Consider the following 17,544-nt stretch of genomic DNA (forward strand, 5'->3'; position numbering starts at 1 on the left):
TTTGTACAAAGTATGACTAAGACCTCTGTATCAAGCAGGGATAACAATAGTGGTCATATTTTAAGTCTACTAGATCATAGTATGTTCTGTGCTCTTCAATATGCCTTCATGTACATTTCTACTAGTCCCTTAAACATCTGTAGCCCTATGTTCTGGTGTCTTTGACTGACAATCTGTCTTTCCTGCAAGATATGCTAGGGCAATGGTGGAACAGAACTTGTGGGATTAGCCAACCAATGTCTGATCTGACTTAAGGCCCACTCTATAAGAAGGAACTGATACTTGACACTGCTTGGGTGATCAAGAACCAGACACTAGATAGCCCAGAGACCTATGGTAAAACCAAACACTACTGGTCTTAACAAAACAAAACAGAACACAAACAACAACAACAACAAAAATAATAAAAAAAGCATTAATAAAATGACTCCTAACAGTATTCTGCTATACTCATAGATCAGTGTATGTTGGTATCGTGTTCCCCGAAATATTTTGTGTTCCTGAAATAAACTTACCTGGGGTCAGAGAACAGGACAGCCACAATATTAAACATGGAGATAGGTAGTGGTAGCACATGCTTTTTAATCCTAGCATTTCAGAGACAGAAATACCTCTAGATCTCTGAGTTCAAGGCCACATTAGAAACAGCCAGGCATGGTGACACACGCCTTTAATCCCAGAAATCCAGTCTTTAATCCCAGGGAATATTGGCAGAAAGTAAAAAGGTATATAAGGCATTAAGGCCAGAAACTAGAAGCATTTGGCTGGTTAAGCATTCAGGCTTTGGAGCAACACAGTTCAGCTGAGATTCATGTAGATGAGGACTCAGAAGCTTCCAGTCTGAGGAAATAAGACCAGATGCAGAACTGGAAAGGTGAGGTAGCTGTGGTTTGTTCTGTCTCTCTGATCTTCCATCATTCACCCCAATAACTGGCCTCAGGTTTGTTCTTATTAATAAGACCTGTTAAGATTCCTGCTACATCTGGCACCCAAGACAGAACGCAGTGAAGGGTAAGGTTTTCAGCTCTCAGCTACTGCTCTGACCTCTTGGCTTTTAACCCTGCAATTGGCTCTGTGTTTCTTATTTAACAAGACGGTTACATCTACATCAGTGTCGTATTCAGTTATCATCAGAGAAGCTTCCTTCTGCATTAGACAGGAACAAATGCAGAGACCCACAATAAGACAAGTGGAGAGTGAGGTCCTTGGAACACACAGCTCTAAATGGGATGTCTCCATCAAATCCCTCCACTCAAAGCTCAGGGAACTCCACAGAAAAGGAAGCAGAAAGAGTGAAGAGTCAGAAGGGATGGAGGACCTCAGGAGAAAAAGGTCCCCTGAATCAACTAAGCAAGGCTCTTATGAATTCACAGAGCAGCAAATATGGGCCTATTCAGGTCTGCAACAGGTCCTGTGTGTATTTATTATACCTATTAGCTTAGTATTTTAATGGGACTCTTGATTGTGTGAATAAGTAGGTCTCTAATTCTTGTACCTTATCTTGAGGCCCCTTTCCTTGTCCAACCTTGATGTGATATTTTTTTTTGTTATATCTTACTCTGTTTTATTTTGTCATGTTTAGTCATTAAATCTTTTAGAAGCCTGTTCTTTCCTAATGAGATAGAAAGGAAATGGGTCCGGAGAGGAGGTGGGGAGGAACTGGAATGAGTAGAGGGAAGGGGAACTATAATCAGGATATATTGTATGAAAAAAAAATAATCTATTTTCAGCAAAAGGAAAAAAAGAAAAAGAAAAGACTAATTACAACCCCTCATTTCATAGGCAAGAAAACGCAGGTTAACAAGTGATATGTCAACCAACTGCAAGAAGATACATCCAGAAATCATCTAGTAGTTTTTATTTGTACTACAGGAAATCATGACTATTCACACAGACTAAAGTTAAATAATGTTTAAATAAAACACATCTTATGAATTGCACTCATTGGCCAAGCCTGGCTTTAAACTTATGAAAATGCTAAAGCCTCAGTCTCATAATCATACATTTTTAAAGCTAACTGAGTTTCCATTTGTTCTAATTTAAGTTTTACCTCTAACTGTTCATCCTCCAAAAGGCATATAATCAGCCATCTGATGTCTTTAACTGCATCTTCATTGTTCAGGAAAATAAAGAGGTTATAAAATACCATGGTCTGGAGGTAGGTCAGCACTGTATATCTTGCATGCCAAGAACTGCTTCTTGCTGTCTGTGAATGAGAAATGAATATATATGATAATATAACTGATAAGAAAACAAGATGACAATATCATTACATACAAGTAATACAAAATTTTAATTCGATTCTGCTTTCACAGGTATAGTTGCAGTTAACTTCAGCTTCCATTTCCTTCTAGTGACAAGTATGGTCAAGTTCTCAAGGCAGTTATTCAAAATGTCTGACTGTTCAATGGTGGGGAAGTAAGATACTGGTAAAAAGTCAAAATACTCTCTTGGGAGAGAAGTATTCATAATTAAGACAATTAACTCCTCCAAGTACCACATATTATTCTATTTTTCTTTCAATAGCAGCAGGTAAGGCCTGAGAAGCAAACAAGAGTATTAACTACTAGTGTCAGGTATGGATTACATCTCATAGATTAAGACATAAATCCAAGCAAAAGTAGTTAGTTACTCTCATAATGTTTGTGCCACTATTACACCAGTTTATCTTGCAGGCAGGTTGATATTGTAGGCTGCAGCATTTGTTGTTGGGTGATATGGATGATTACTTTCCTCCTCTGGTAGCATGCAGGGTACCTTCCAATATTATGAACACTAGTCAGGAGGGTTGTGTGGTGGTATTGTGTTCCTCGAAATATTGTGTACCCTAATAAACTTATCTGGGGTTAGAGATAGAACAGCCACAATATTAAACATAGAGGATGGGCAGTAGTAGCACACGCCTTTAATCCTAGCATTCCAGAGGCAGAAATCCATCTGTTCAAGCATGGTGACTCACGCCTTTAATCCCAGGGAGTGATGGTAGAAAACAGAAAGGTATATAAGGCGTGAGGACCAGAAACTAGAAGCATTTGGCTGGTTAAGCTTTTAGGCTTCTTAGCACAGTTCAGCTGAGATCCATTTGGGTGAGGACTCAGAGGCTTCCAGTCTGAGGAAACAGAATCAGCTGAGGAACTGGTGAGGTGAGGTAGCTGTGGCTTGTTCTGCTTCTCTGGTCTTCTAGCATTCACCCCAATAACTGGCCTCAGGTTTGATTTTTACTAATAAGAACTTCTAAGATTCATGCTACAGGGTTGAAGCTTCTAGTTAGGAACAGCTCTCTCAGTAAGCGGTGTCTTCAGTAAGAGGGCTTTCCTGCCAAATTGTGGAGATGAACCAAGTTTTGGCAATAGCCTGTGATGTTTTGTGGGAAGGTGGCTATGAAACACCTTTGGCTAACAACTCATAAGCTATATTCCATTCTTGGCACTGGAGGTTTTAATTGGTTGCACATCTAGTTGGGGGACTGTCTCCTCCAACATACAGAGACACCATTTAAATTACTTATCTATGTGTAGATATTTTAAAAAGCTTCTACAGTAGGTTTCCATATGGCTCTTCAAAAGGCCTGTAGTTGTCCCTTCCCATATTCCCTCTTTTACCTTGTCCTCCCAGTCTCCTCCTCATTTAATCCTCCTAGTCCCTTTTTCTGTATATAGCACTACGTTCTTTTTCCCCTTCCTTGGACCATCCCCTGCCCAATCCCTTACTAGGCATCTAACCTCAAGAAACTGAGACTAGATAGGCATAGGCCCCAAGAGAAAACCCACTATTATTGCTCTGCTGAAGTAACAGAAATTAAAATGACTTCTAATGACATATAGCTATACCCAAGGATCAGTGCACTGCTAAACCCTCAGAGAAACTTCTTGCACTGGATAGTAATTAACAATACCCACAACCCGACAATATGCAAAGAGTGAGAGATTTTGGAGCACCCAGTCCTAAATAGGATATCGTTATCAATCCTCTGCTCCAAAGGTTCAGGGGTCTATGCAGAAGAGGAGGTAGAAAGATTGCAAGAGCCAGAGGTGGTAGATGACTCCAAGGAAAGAACATCTTTCAGACACAATAGGACTGATGTACACGTGAATTCAGAAAAACTGTTGTGTCAACATGCATATGACCTGCACATGTTCAAAACAGACAATATCCCAGCACTGAGAAGGAGGCATAGACATAGTCTCACTGCTAACCAAGAAGCTATCTGCAGTTGATGCCTGCTGAAAAGAAAATCAGTTTTCCCTAATAGAGTGTCAGAAGAAATTGGCCAACACAAAACAGATACTATGGTTTTTTGGTAGGCTTTTGTTTCATTTTTGTTTCGATATTTCTTTTTCTTTTTTTAATAATTTTTTTTCTCTTTTTAAAAAAGATTTATTTATTTATTATGTATACAGTGAGTGTTCAGCCTGCAGGCCAGAAGAGGGCATCAGATCTCTTATTGTAGATGGTTGTGAGCCACCATGTGGTTGCTAGGAACTGAACTCAGGACCTCTGGAAGAACAGCCAGTGCTCTTAATCTCTGAGCCATCTCTCTAGCCCCAACATTTCTTATCTTATTATTTTGTTTGTTATGATATTTGGCTTGAGAGGGAGGGAAGAGGAAGGGACATGAAGTTAGGTGGGGAGGATATGGGAGGAGTTTGTGGAAGGGAATAAAAAAATGAAGTAAATAAAAGCAATAATAAATAGTTAGCCTTGAGCATATTTGTATTTCAGCAGACACACACCAAAAAAAAAAAAAAAAAAAAAAAAAAAAGCCATAAACTTGAAAGGGAGCAAGGAGGAGTTTCTGGGATAAAAGAGAAGAGGAAGATGATGTAATTATAATTTCAAAAAAGAAATAAAAAAATTAAAAATACTGCTGGGCAGTGGTGGCGCACACCTTTAATCCCAGCACTTGGGAGGCAGAGGCAGGTGGATCTATGTGAGTTCGAGGCCAGCCTGGGCTACCAAGTGAATTCCAGGAAAGGTGCAAAGCTACACAGAGAAACCATGTCTCACCCTCCCCCCCTCCCCCCCCCCCCCCCCCGCCCAAAAAAAAATATTAGCTAGCTTTAGCATTTAACACAGGGTAGAAGAGATTATTTTTTTTAAAGGGAAGAGAACATTTTTTTTTTTTTTGGTTTTTGAGACAATTTGGTTTTTGAGATACAATTACGGCCTTTCAACCGATCTGCTTTAAAGAAGGAATTTTCAGTGCCCCATCTCCCCCATAAGTATACTTTCCATTTGTTTCTATCTAGTTTCTTAAGGATTAGGGATTACTAGTAGGTTTTACATTGATTCTTCTATATAGTCACCATATAATTGCTTGTCTCTTACTTGGAAACAAAGTAGAAATAAGAATCTGTGGCCAGTCATCATTGTTTTCAAATTCTACTCAACAATTAAAAAAAAAAAAAAAAAAGAACTACTAAATCCCATGCCCCTAAAATACTGTTTTAGATTGTTGGAAAATATTTTTCAGTGAAAACTGTGAGAATATGCCTACTTTTGTAATGTGTATAACTGGAATACTGCTGTGTAACTGTACTGCAATACAGTCAGAGTAACTGAACCACTGTATCTATCACAGACCAGGAAGGAAAATGGCCAAAGAGAATGATAGCCCCTTCCATTATCAACACTTCATATTCATAATACATTTTAATACTTATTGTATCTTGAACTTGCCCAAATTCAAAGAAGTAGGCAGCTGAGTCAAATATAAATTGAGCCTGTTTTTTGGTCAACACATATATTAAAAGAAAACTTGAAACAAAAGTCAGAGGCCAGGTGGATGTTTTTGAGTTACAGGTCATCCTAGTCTACCTGGTGAATTCCAGGCCAGTTAGGGCTACCTAATAAGACTCTATCTCAAAAGAAAAAAATACAAACAACCACAAAAATCAGGTATTGTGTATTTTAGTCCATTGTGAAACGCCCAGGATGGCAAAACAATGCTAGACAGAGGATATAAATATTATAGCCATATACTTACTTGGTTTAGCACCTGAAGTACCAAAGGCACTTGATGAGGGTAGAGCAACCCCTGAGACATTAGTGACAAACAAAGCTTTGCATCTCTTTTCAGTTCATCATAGCTATTGTCATTTTCCACTGGGGCGATCTAGAGAACAAACCAAAACAAACCGAACAGTGAGTGGCCACCTCCAGCACCCAGGAGGACGAGGCAGGAAAATGGCAAGTTTGAGGCCAGACTGACATAGTCAATCTGAAAGCCAATCGTGACTACAGTCTCTGTCTCAAAATAAAAACTTAAAACAAAATTACATTTTTACTTTTAACAACTTCTATGTGAAACTGTAAACATACATGAAAATATAATGAACACCTTTATACCAATCACTTACTTCTTAAACAACAGCAATCTTGTTTCATTTTGCTTCCTGCTGTCCCCTTTTATCAACTAAATTATGAAGCAAGCTCCTTAAATATTCCATTATGTTATCTTAAAAAATATCTGGAATGACATCACCATACTTGAAACATCATTACAGTTACAATATAAAATACTCAAGAGTAGCTAGACTTGAGCCTCCTTTAAGCTCTAGAACTCAGGAGGAAAAGTAGGTAGACCTCTGTGAGTTCGAGGAAAGTCTGGTCTATACAGTGAGCTCCAGGTCAACCAGGGGTACATGATGAGACCCTGTCTCAAATAAAAGAAAGCAAAACCACCACAAAAACTCCACAGCACTCACTTCCCCTACTGTAGCACTGGCACACTGTTACAACAGATTTTCTGAGTCACTCAGTATCCTAATAATCACATGATGCATTTAGTAGCTTTGTTTCTAAATCTCTGAAAACTCCTTGTTGTCAGATTTTTCATATTTGGAGGGAGAAACAGGTTCTGTCTAGTAATTTCCTCCGTCATGGTCTCTCCTGATTGTATCCATGATGTGTCTTGGTTTCAGTATGTCGGGTACTCTGGCCATTGGATCCAGGTTTCATTTCATTGATAGGTGATATTGGGCACAACAAAAGAATTGTTGTGTGTTTCCTTCACTATATTATTCTTTCCTTATGCAATAATCAATTATAAAAAAAAAAAAAGGGCTGGAGAGATGGCTCAGTGGTTAAGAGCACTGGCTGCTCTTCCAGAGGTTTGAGTTCGATTCCCAGCACCCATCTATAGTTGTGATGCCTTCTTCTGGCACAAAGGTGTACATGCAGATAAAGCACTCACACATAAATCTTAAAAAAAAAAAAAAGTTTACAATGTGGGAGTATTATCCTTCATAATTTCTTCACTGCTACCTAGAATACTTTATATAGGAAAAAGCTTTCCCTTGTTCAGAATAGGGAGTTACTTCCTATACTGCAATGGTGAACAATTATTTTCTTGAAGGCACTTTTATCATTAAAAAACCATTAACTTCAACAAATCTGATGGCTTTGTATTGTGGAGGGGGCCCAAAACAACTTGACCACACAGCTGCCATGACAGACTTAGGGAACTAGACACAGCTTCTGTGACAGGCTTGCTGGCAGGCAACACCCAGATCCAGAAAAAGCCTTGAGCTGATGCCACCCAGGGATGGAGAAGTACCTAACATTCCAACCATTACATAAGGTGGCCAGCCAGATGTACCTGAGTCTAGCACACACCTATTATTGTTATCCCTAGACAATTCTCAGCCAATCAGGGTCCTGAACCCTGGCAATTCCCCCACCCCAACCTCTGCTATGATAAAAACTCTACCCCACTTGAGCTCAGGGCTCTCTGCTCTCACCACTGTGTTGGACAGTCAGAGAGACCAAGCTCAGAGCTTGAAGAGAATAAAGGCTCTTTGCTTTTACATGTGGGATTCAGTCTCCGTGGTGGTCTTTTTTTGGGTGTGTGTGTGTCCCTGAGATCTGGGCATAACAGTGTTATCCTTCAAGATGGTACTCATTTCTTTAACTCAAATTGGCATCTTGGTTTCAGATATGATATACCAAGTTAGGCTAGTTTATCTTAGATGTTTCTTATTTCTCTAAGAAGCCCTGATTTTCATAGGAAGATTTCCTGAGAAACCATAGTCTAGGTATAAAGAATATTGTTAACACTCTGTGTGGGTTTCTTTCTAAGCTTTTTTTTTTACATTTAAAAAAAAATTTTTTTTAAAGATTTATTTATTTGTTCTGTATAGTTTTCTGCCTGCTTTTATGCCTACATGCCAGAAGAGGGCACCAGATCTCATTACAGATAGTTGTGAGCCACCACGTGGTTGCTGGGAATTGAACTCAGGACCTCTGGAAGAGCAGCCAGTGCTCTTAACCTCTGAGCCATCTCTCCAGTCCTCTTTCTAAGCTTTTTAGGTGAAGAAAGCTATGAAAAAAAGACAGAAAAAACTTATACTGATATGTTCTATTTAAATTTATAATTGCTAATATTGTTTTAAAATTTGAAAATTATATTGGTTGATTATGTGTGCAGGCTGTGGAGGTCGGTGGACAAAGTTTTACATGAGTTGATTCTCTTTTTCCACTATCTGAGTCCTGGGTTTTGAACTCAGGTCATTAGGCTAGGTACTGAGTGATCTTACCAGCTTCACTATTTAAATCTTTCAATGATAAAATTTATAAAGAGGGGCTGAAGAGATGGTTCAGTGGTTAAGAGCACTTGCTGCTCTTGCAGAGGACCCAGGTTTTGTTTTCAGCACCCATAGAACAGGTATTTGAAAATGCCCCCCCCACCCCTTTTTTCTGGCCTTTATGGGCACAAGTCATGCACACAGACATGCAGACAAAAAACACACATAAAGAAAAAAAAAATCTTTGAGTATGAAACAGTATGGTTAAGGGACTGTCATAGTAATTAAATAGTTCTGTTTTCGTTGCAATATGTAAGACATGAACCTATAGGTGGTAAAATGACACAGAATTATGTAGCATGTATACCAATGTCAGCTTCCTAATTATGAGATTATATATTACAGTTATGGAATATATTAAGTGTTAGAAAAAATGGAGTGAAAAACACCATGGAATTTAGTTGATTTACTTTGTAACTTTCTGTGAATCTTTAAAGAGTTTTTGAAAATAAAAACTCAATATTCATAAAAATTAGGTGATGATGTAAGGTTTTCTTAACATGTAAAAGGTAGTTAGTTTAATGTGTATGTGTGGCCCAAAACAGCTTGACCACACAGCTGCCATGATAAGTTTAAAGGCCCAGCCAGAAACAGCTTCTAGCAGGCAACACTTGGATCCAGGAAAAGCCATAAGCTGACCCCACCCAAGGAGGGCCTGCATCTAAGGGGAAATAGCTGACATTCCAAACATCCCCTATACCCCTAGACAAATGTCAGCCAAATGAGGGTCCTGAACCCTAAAAATCCCCTCACCTCAACCTCTGCTATGATAAAAACCGCACCTGGCCCAGGCTCAGGGCGCTCTGCTCTCACCACTGCCTTGGACAGAGTCCAAGCTCTGAGCTTGACATAAGGCTCTTTGCTTTTACATATGGGATTAGGTCTCCATGGTGGTCTTTTGAAGGTCCCCACTTTCAAAATGTAATCTGGGCATTACATTTTCATATAAATATGCAAACCTTCATGCCAATATCCTTTCCTGCTACTGTAGGAACACCAAATTTCTTTTTCAAGCATCATCTGCTTCTGCATTCTGCAGGACTGTCAATCAACAGATCCTAGTCCAAGAGAGGCAAAGGATCAGAGCTTACTCAATGTGACCCAGGATTTGGGCATGTGGATTTAAGGGATCCAAAGGAGCAATGCTCTAGAGTAAAATCCTATTAATTTCTGTAATCTAGATCCTTGGAGCTATGGCTCCTACTTAGCTCTTCAGTTTTTACTTTGTTCTGTAAACCACTTAGATATTTTCTGGTAATCTAGTTAATTTACTAATTTTGCTTTACCACTCAGTAGACTTCTAGTGCTTGATATTAAAGAGTCATAGTTTGCTGTGGATATCACTCTGTGTAAATAAAATTCTGATTGGCCAGTGGCCAAGAGACAAGAGAGAAGAGAATTCTGGGGATAGGAAGGCTGAGGGGACAGACACCGCCAGCTGCCGCCATGACAAGAAGGATGTAAGCCACGAGTCACATGGCAAAGTATAGATTAACAGAAATGGGTTAATTTAAGAGAGAAAAAGTAGATAACAAGAAGCCTGCCACGGCCATACAGTTTGTAAACAATGTAAGTTTCTGTGTGTTTACTTGGTTGGTTCTGAGCGTCTATGAGCCTGGCGGGTGAGAGAGATTTGTCCTGACTGTGGGCCAGGTAGGAAAACTCCAGCTGCAATAGTTGAATGGAATATTGGGGTGGAGGGATGGCTCAGTGGCTAACAGCTACAGGGGTGGGTGGGTGGTGGTGTCTTTTCTAGATTATCTGGGTTGTGTTCCCAGCACCCACAGAGCAGCTCACAACTGTGTACCTCCAGTTCCAGGGGATCTTACACCTCCTTCTGAACTTTGAAGGTATTAAACATGCATGTTGTGCACTTATATGTGGCTGTGCTCCCACTGGGCTACACCTGGCCTGGCTCTACAGAGTAGTACCTAGCCCTAATCCATCTTTTGTTTAACCAATACCTTTTGTTTCTCTTGTCATCCTGTGTGAATCCTGTCTCAGAATCTCCCAAGGATACAAAAGGCCTATGCAAACTTGGTTGAGGAAGCCCAGAAAACTGTGGTACCTGATGAATCAAGGAATTTTCACTTTGCATTGCATTTTGGGGAGCTCCTTTCAGGTTGTTTTGAGCATATGGAAATCAACTGGCTAAAGTGTAAATATTGAGAAAAATAAAATTGCCCTGGGTGAACGGAAAGTGTTTCAGTCCTTAGAGACTGGATCCCCTGCAGCCTTGAAAGGCTAAATTCATTCTTAAGGTGCCTCTGAGTCTTCTTTCCAGGGATCCTTGTGAACCCGCACACCCATGCTGTGACACTTACATATGTGGGCAAGATGCTTATATACACACACATTTTTTAAAAATTAAAAAGGAAGAGTCTGGGCTCCAGTACCAGTGTAAGCCCCTCGAACTACATGAGTGGCCAGGCCCCTTTCCCAAGAACCTCTAACCTGGCCACTCACAGAATACTCTAATTGCTGGACCCTGCCTCCATCCTCCAGAGCAAAAAGCCCAATCTCTGGACATGAAATCCCACCAATCTCCACCCTGGAAAGCGCTAGTTATAAATGCTTTCTTTTCTTTTATAAGAGTTGCCATGGTCGGGGTTGGGGATTTAGCTCAGTGGTAGAGTGCTTGCCTTGTGCTTGCTAGGCAAGCACTCTACCACTGAGCTAAATCCCCAACCCCTCAGCTAGAGGCTTTCAGGCTGAGAATTCAGAGACTTTCAAACAGAGGATTCGTGGAGTTGGTGAGGTGAGACATGGTAGTGGCTTGTTCCTTCGTCTCTCTGATCTTTCAGCATTTACACCAATATCTGGCTCCAAGTATTTTATTAAAAGACCATTTAGTGGGGGCTGGAGAAATGGTTCAGCGGTTAAGAGGACTGACTGCTCTTCCAGAGGACCAGGGTTCAATTCCCAGCACCCACATGGCAGCTCACAACTGTCTGTAACTCTAGTACCAGGGGACCCACCCTCACACAGACATATGTGTAGGCAAAACACCAATGCACATAAAATGAGCCCTGGGTTCGATTCTCAGGTCCACAAAAAAAAAAAAAAAAAAAAAAAAGCCATGGTCATAGTGTCTCATCACAGTAATCTATCATTAAGATAATAGTATATGTATGTATGTATATATATATGTATATATATATGAATAATAATTAAATGCATGTATATGATGTTATGTTTGTAATATATATGTACACTTATTTTCAGTGTTAACTACTATTACCTGTGAAAAGCTATCTAGAGATGCAATCAAAATTCAACCACTACATATTAACCAACTGGATGACGGTTATAACTTTCCTTGGAAGGCCAGAGGAAATGGTATTCTTCATTTCAACTTATAGTCTTACCTTAAAGAACAAAGGCAGAAGCTGAAGTTGTTCTTTGACTGCTGTAGAAAAAGATCTTCCTGCACTTGCCATAAGCCATTTCAATACTATTTGGAAACAAATGCACAGAATCAGCCAAGCTATCAAATTAGGGACCTTGAAGAATGATGCAATGCTAATACCCCGACAGCTTTTTAAATGTAAGAGTAGCTACAGTATCTCAAATCAACATGATTCATTAGCAGTCTAACAGCATCTATGGTAATGTTCATCAAGTAACAGAGTACTAAGGGCAGAAAAAATTTTTTACAAATTATTAATAGCCTACCAAGTACTTTTAATATATTTCAGACTAGCCAAGAATTTTGAGGTAGTTAAGATAACGACAGAGTAGGCTATAGTTAAAATCCTTACAATTTTTTTTAACTACTAAAAAGAATATCCCATGTGGTTGTTTGACTGTAACTGGCTCCCATAAGCTCATAGAGAGTGGCATTATTAGAAGGCAAGGCTTTGTTGAGGCAGGTATGGCCCTGTGGGAGGAAGCATGTCACCATGGGAGTGAGCTTTAAGGTCTTCTATGCGCAAGCTATGCTCAGTGTAAAATCAGTTCACTTTCTGTTGCCTGTGGATCAAGATATAGAACTCTCAGCTCCTTCTCCAGCACCATGTCTGCTTGCGTGCTGCCATACTTATCACCATGATGATAATGGACTAAATTTCTGAAACTGCAAGCTAGCTTCAGTTAAATGTTTTCTTTTATAAGAGTTGCCTGCCATCCATGGTCATGGTGTTTCTTCACAGCAATAGAAATCCTAAGACACCTGAGTAGCCAAAATATCTTGAAAACGTTAAGACTCATACTTGCTAATTTAAAAACTTACTACAGGGGCTGGAGAGATGGCTCAGAGGTTAAGAACACCGACTGCTCTTCCAGAGGTCCTGAGTTCAATTCCCAGAACCCACATGGTGGCTCACAACCATCTGTAATGAGATCCGGTGCCCTCTTCTGTATACATAATAAATAAATAAATCTTAAAAACTTACTACAAACACACAGAATTAATAGTATAGCACTGACATAAGGGTAGGCACACAAACCAATAGAATATAACAAAAATGCAGAAGTAAACCCTTAAAATGTGTACTGATCAGGAAGACCAAAGCAATCGAACAGAAAACAGTATGCAACAAGCAATGCTGAGAAAAGTGGGTATCTATATTCTAAGCAATAAAGCTAGACTCTAACTTTATAAAACATACTGAAACTAACTCAAGGTGTACTAAGGACCTAAATATGAACCCAAAGTGAATTTTAAAAAGATCAAAAACATCAGTGAATAATGGCAAATGCCTTTAAATCCAGCACTGAGGTGGCAGTAGCAGGCCCCACAGAGTAAGATCCTGTATCAAAAAAAATCAATCCATACAAAACCAAAAAACAACAATAAAACCAAAATTTGAAAGAGGGAAGGGGAAGGAAAGTGAGGAAGAGAGAATATACATTCACAGGAGAAAATATTTATAAATCATCTACCTGATAAAGTAATAAAAGCAAGAGCAACTTAAAAATCAACAAAACATCATGATTTAAAAAAAAAAATTAAGATGGGCTGCAGAGATGGCTCAGAGGTTAAGAGCACCGCCTGCTCTTCCTAAGGTCCTGAGTTAAATTCCCAGCAACCATCTTTAATGAGATCTGGTGCCCTCTTCTGGCCTGAAGGGATGAGTGCAGGCAGAACACTGTACACATAACAAGTAAATAAATCTTTAAAAAAAAAATGGAGAAAAATCAGGCATGGTGACACTTTTGAGAGGCAAAGGCAGTAAGATTTCTAAGAAGAGTTTGAGGCCAGGCTGGTCTACACACTTAGTTACAGGGCATCCAAGACCACATAGAAAAACCCTGTCTTTAAAAACAAAACGAGGGGGTTGGGGATTTAGCTCAGTGGTAGAGGCCCTGGGTTCGGTCCTCAGCTCTGAAAAAACAACAACAACAACAAAAAAAACAAAACAAAAACCGAACAAACAAACAAAAACCAAACCAAATCAAAAGCATTCTCCAAAGCAAATAGACAAGCACGTAAAAAGATGATAAATATCATTTCTCACCAGGTAAATACAAATCAAACTTACAACTTTTCAAACCTATTAGGATAAGTGGCACCCACTCAGAAAACAGAAAGTATGGAGTAGACAAGGATATGGGACAACATTTGATGACTAAATTGTAAAACAGGTGGCCACTGAAGAAAACAGCACCTCACAATCCAGCACCCCTACTCAGGTATACACAAAAATTGAAAACAGCAACCCTAATAGATACTTAACACATCAATGGTCAGGTCAGGTATGGTAAAACAAGCCTTTAAATCCAGCATATCAGAGACAGAGGCAGGTAAAACTAGTCTGGTCTACAAGCTAAGTTCCAGGTCAGCCAGAGCTATACAATGAGACCCCCATCTCAAAAGAACCAAAATTAATGATAAGAACATTTTTTATAACAGTCAAAAGTTGAATAAAACTCAAATGTCAACAAATGAATACATAAAGGAAATGCAGTAGAAATAACTTTCTTGCTTATAGTGCAACATGGATGTCAGCTTGTTAGTTAGAGTAGGTATGACTTTGAGGTTTCAAGAAGCTCAAGCCAGGCTCAATGGCTCAGCTCACTCTCTCCAGATGTAGCTACCTCTCAAGCCCCATGTCAGCCTGCCTGCCGCCAATATTCCCACCATGATGATAATGGACTAAACCTTTGAATATGTAAGCCACCACAATTGCTTTCTTTTAAAAGAGTAATGTCATGGTGTCTCTTCACAGCCATAGAAATCCTTACTAATACAATGGGATAATCACAAAATATTTTGCTGAGTGAAATATGCCAGAGATAAAACAACCAATTTGACTGATATGAGCTAGCTACCTAGAATAAAGACAAACTTCAGAGACAGAAAGTCAAGTGGTGGCTATTTGGGGCTAGAAACATGGGAGGGAGAAGTTACTGTGAAATGGATGCAGATTTTTAGCTTGCCAAGAGAATTCTAGAGATTTAAATTGTACACTCAAAAATGGTTAAAACTGCCTGGTGTGGTGGTGCACGCCTTTAATCCCAGCAAGTAACAGCAAGAAGATATAAACAACTACAACTCAAAATAAGCAAAATATCATGATTAAAAAAAAAAAATGGAGAAAAACCCAGGCATGGTGGCATATTTGGGAGGCAGACACAGAGGCAGGTGGATCTCTATGAGTTTAAGGCCAGCCTAGTCTACTCAGTGAGTTCCAGGATAGCTGAGGTTACATGGGTGAGACAAGGTCTCAAAAAACAAACAAATAGACAAAACCCAAACCAAACTGAACAAAAAGGTTAAAATCAGAAAACTTACACTTTTTATCAAAAGAAAGAAAGTATGTGTGTGGGGACCTCAAATGAACTAAAATGGCGTTTTCAAGTGTATTTCTATCAATTTTAAGACTCACTGGTTTTTAAGAGTTTAATGCCCTGAGTTCGTTCATCTTCTTCACCAACACCATTTTCTTCCATAACATGGTTCTGAATTTCTTCATCCACATCCGTGAGGGGTTTCAGTTTTTCTAGGACTCGAGCAGTAAATTCGGGGATACAAGGGGATGTTGTTGGTGCAGTATTTGGCAAAGAAACGTCTATCATGAATATGTAGGTCAGCACACTGTTAAATAAAATGCACAAGAGTAGGCAGTCTGGCATGAGAATTAACACTGAGGTTTAAAAGTTACAGCTCAACCAAAGCAAATTTTCACAAGATAATTACCAGAGAGGGTCTTAGATCTTTCCCAGTGTAAAACATGCCATATAATTCTGAGATCAAACCTGTAGTATGACAGCTGCTCACTGTTATTCCTAATTTATACTCAATGTCTTGTCTTTCAGAATATAACAGTGAACAAAACATGAGGAAGACAACACCACACTCACTGGTAATATGAATAGTATGTATTGTTAGATATTAAAATTTAATACAAAGACTCAAGAGCTACTCCAAAGCAAGAGAAAAAAGCCACACATACCTCCCTATTCTTTCTCTGACATTTTTGTAAACCTGGGTGAGTTTGGGTTCCAAGTATTTCAGAAGTCTGTGTAATAGCTCCGGGACTCTCCATTCTTGCTGGGCAAGACCACCTTGTAGCACATAGAGTCGGCTACAATTATAGGACAGAAACATTGTGTTATACTCTGTTTTTCTATGCTAAGAGTATAAAGCATTTATTCCATCTCAGTCTTTTCCTGCTTTCTCTTAGATCACCATAAATAGCTTCTTCTCATTAAATAAATTATCCACAGTTCAAAATAGTAACATTTGATGAATTGCCTTTTTCTATATATTTTTTCTTTTAGAAATATGTTCAACCTACTTTTTATATTTACTACATTAAAATTTTTTCAAACTATTTTTAGTACTGGTATATTTACTATTATCAAGTTTGAAAAAAGAATAACCATTGACCTTTATTTTTTAAAACATTATTTAGTGTGTAGTAGAGGTAGGGTAAGTGGGGGAGTGGCCTGGCTAGGGGTACATGTATACCACAGCATGAGGGTGAAGGTCAGAAAACAACTTTCAAGAGTCTGTTTTCTTCTTCAACTATGATGGTTCCAGAAATCAAACTCAGGTCAGCCATCTCACTAGCCCCATCGTATGCCTTCTTTCATATGTGTGTGTGTCAGGCTATGTCTGTCTCCTTTCACCATGTGGGTCCCAGGTATTGAATTCAGATGGTCAGGCTTGTAGGCCTATATTAGTAAGCCATCTCACAGGCACCTGAACATTTTAATGAGGGTTTCCTTTACTATTTTTCAATTGCTCCGGCTTTTCTCCACCTTCACAAGCATCTGCCAGGTAAGGAGTCCTTTATATCTGCCTTGTTTCTTTAGCAATACAGAGTATGTTAGGCAAGCACTCAACCACTATACTGCACTCCAGCCTGTCTGCTTTGTAGAAAATGAAAAGTCAGACTATGACAAAGAAGTTGGTGTGCCCTCAGAAACTGTGGCAGCACAAAACGAGGAGTGACTTGAGCGGCACCTGGCACCTGCTTACAAAATGATAACTAAGCAACGCAGCCCCAAAGAATTCAACATTTAATTTAGCACTTGGATATTTCATTTTCTGTCTTTCTTTTGCTTTGGTTTTGTTTTGAGACTTGCTCATGCTATATAATCCTGGTTGGCTTGGAACTTGGTATAATAGCCCAGGCTGGCCACAAACTCATGATCCTCTTCATATCCTCGCTAGTGCAGGAATTACAGGTGTGTACCACTATGCCTAGTAACTCATCTTCATTTATTCATTAGTTAATATAAAATCTTTAATGTCAACCTTAGAGGTTTTCTTTTTATTTACCATGCATCTACAAAGGACCCCCCTTCACCACTCAATGGTGACTCCAAGAGCAGCTCAAAAAGCCAATGAAGCTTCCGGGGATCTCTGCTTTCCTGTGTTGAAGATATAAATTAAAAATTAGGCAAAAGAACTAACTCTGTAAATCAATCACATTCAATTATATTACAAGTAAGTATGCAAGAAACAAGCCTACTAAAACTGGGGAGTCAAATAGAAATTTAGTTATCA

General features: G+C 39.2%; 1 protein-coding gene across 1 annotated transcript in view; it reads right to left on the reverse strand.

The window, feature by feature from the left end:
- Positions 1 to 17,544, reverse strand: part of Psme4 (proteasome activator subunit 4) — a 117,220-nt gene that overhangs the window by 11,561 nt on the left and 88,115 nt on the right. The window contains exons 38-43 of the mRNA XM_036200711.1: positions 17,317 to 17,408; positions 15,983 to 16,114; positions 15,416 to 15,624; positions 11,954 to 12,039; positions 5,987 to 6,115; positions 2,051 to 2,206 (exon numbers count right to left, since the gene is read on the reverse strand). Coding sequence (XP_036056604.1) covers positions 2,051 to 2,206; positions 5,987 to 6,115; positions 11,954 to 12,039; positions 15,416 to 15,624; positions 15,983 to 16,114; positions 17,317 to 17,408 — 804 coding nt within the window. The remainder of the gene's footprint in view (positions 1 to 2,050; positions 2,207 to 5,986; positions 6,116 to 11,953; positions 12,040 to 15,415; positions 15,625 to 15,982; positions 16,115 to 17,316; positions 17,409 to 17,544) is intronic.

This window comes from Onychomys torridus, chromosome 10 (genome assembly GCF_903995425.1).
Source record: "Onychomys torridus chromosome 10, mOncTor1.1, whole genome shotgun sequence".
Lineage (NCBI taxonomy): Eukaryota > Metazoa > Chordata > Mammalia > Rodentia > Cricetidae > Onychomys > Onychomys torridus.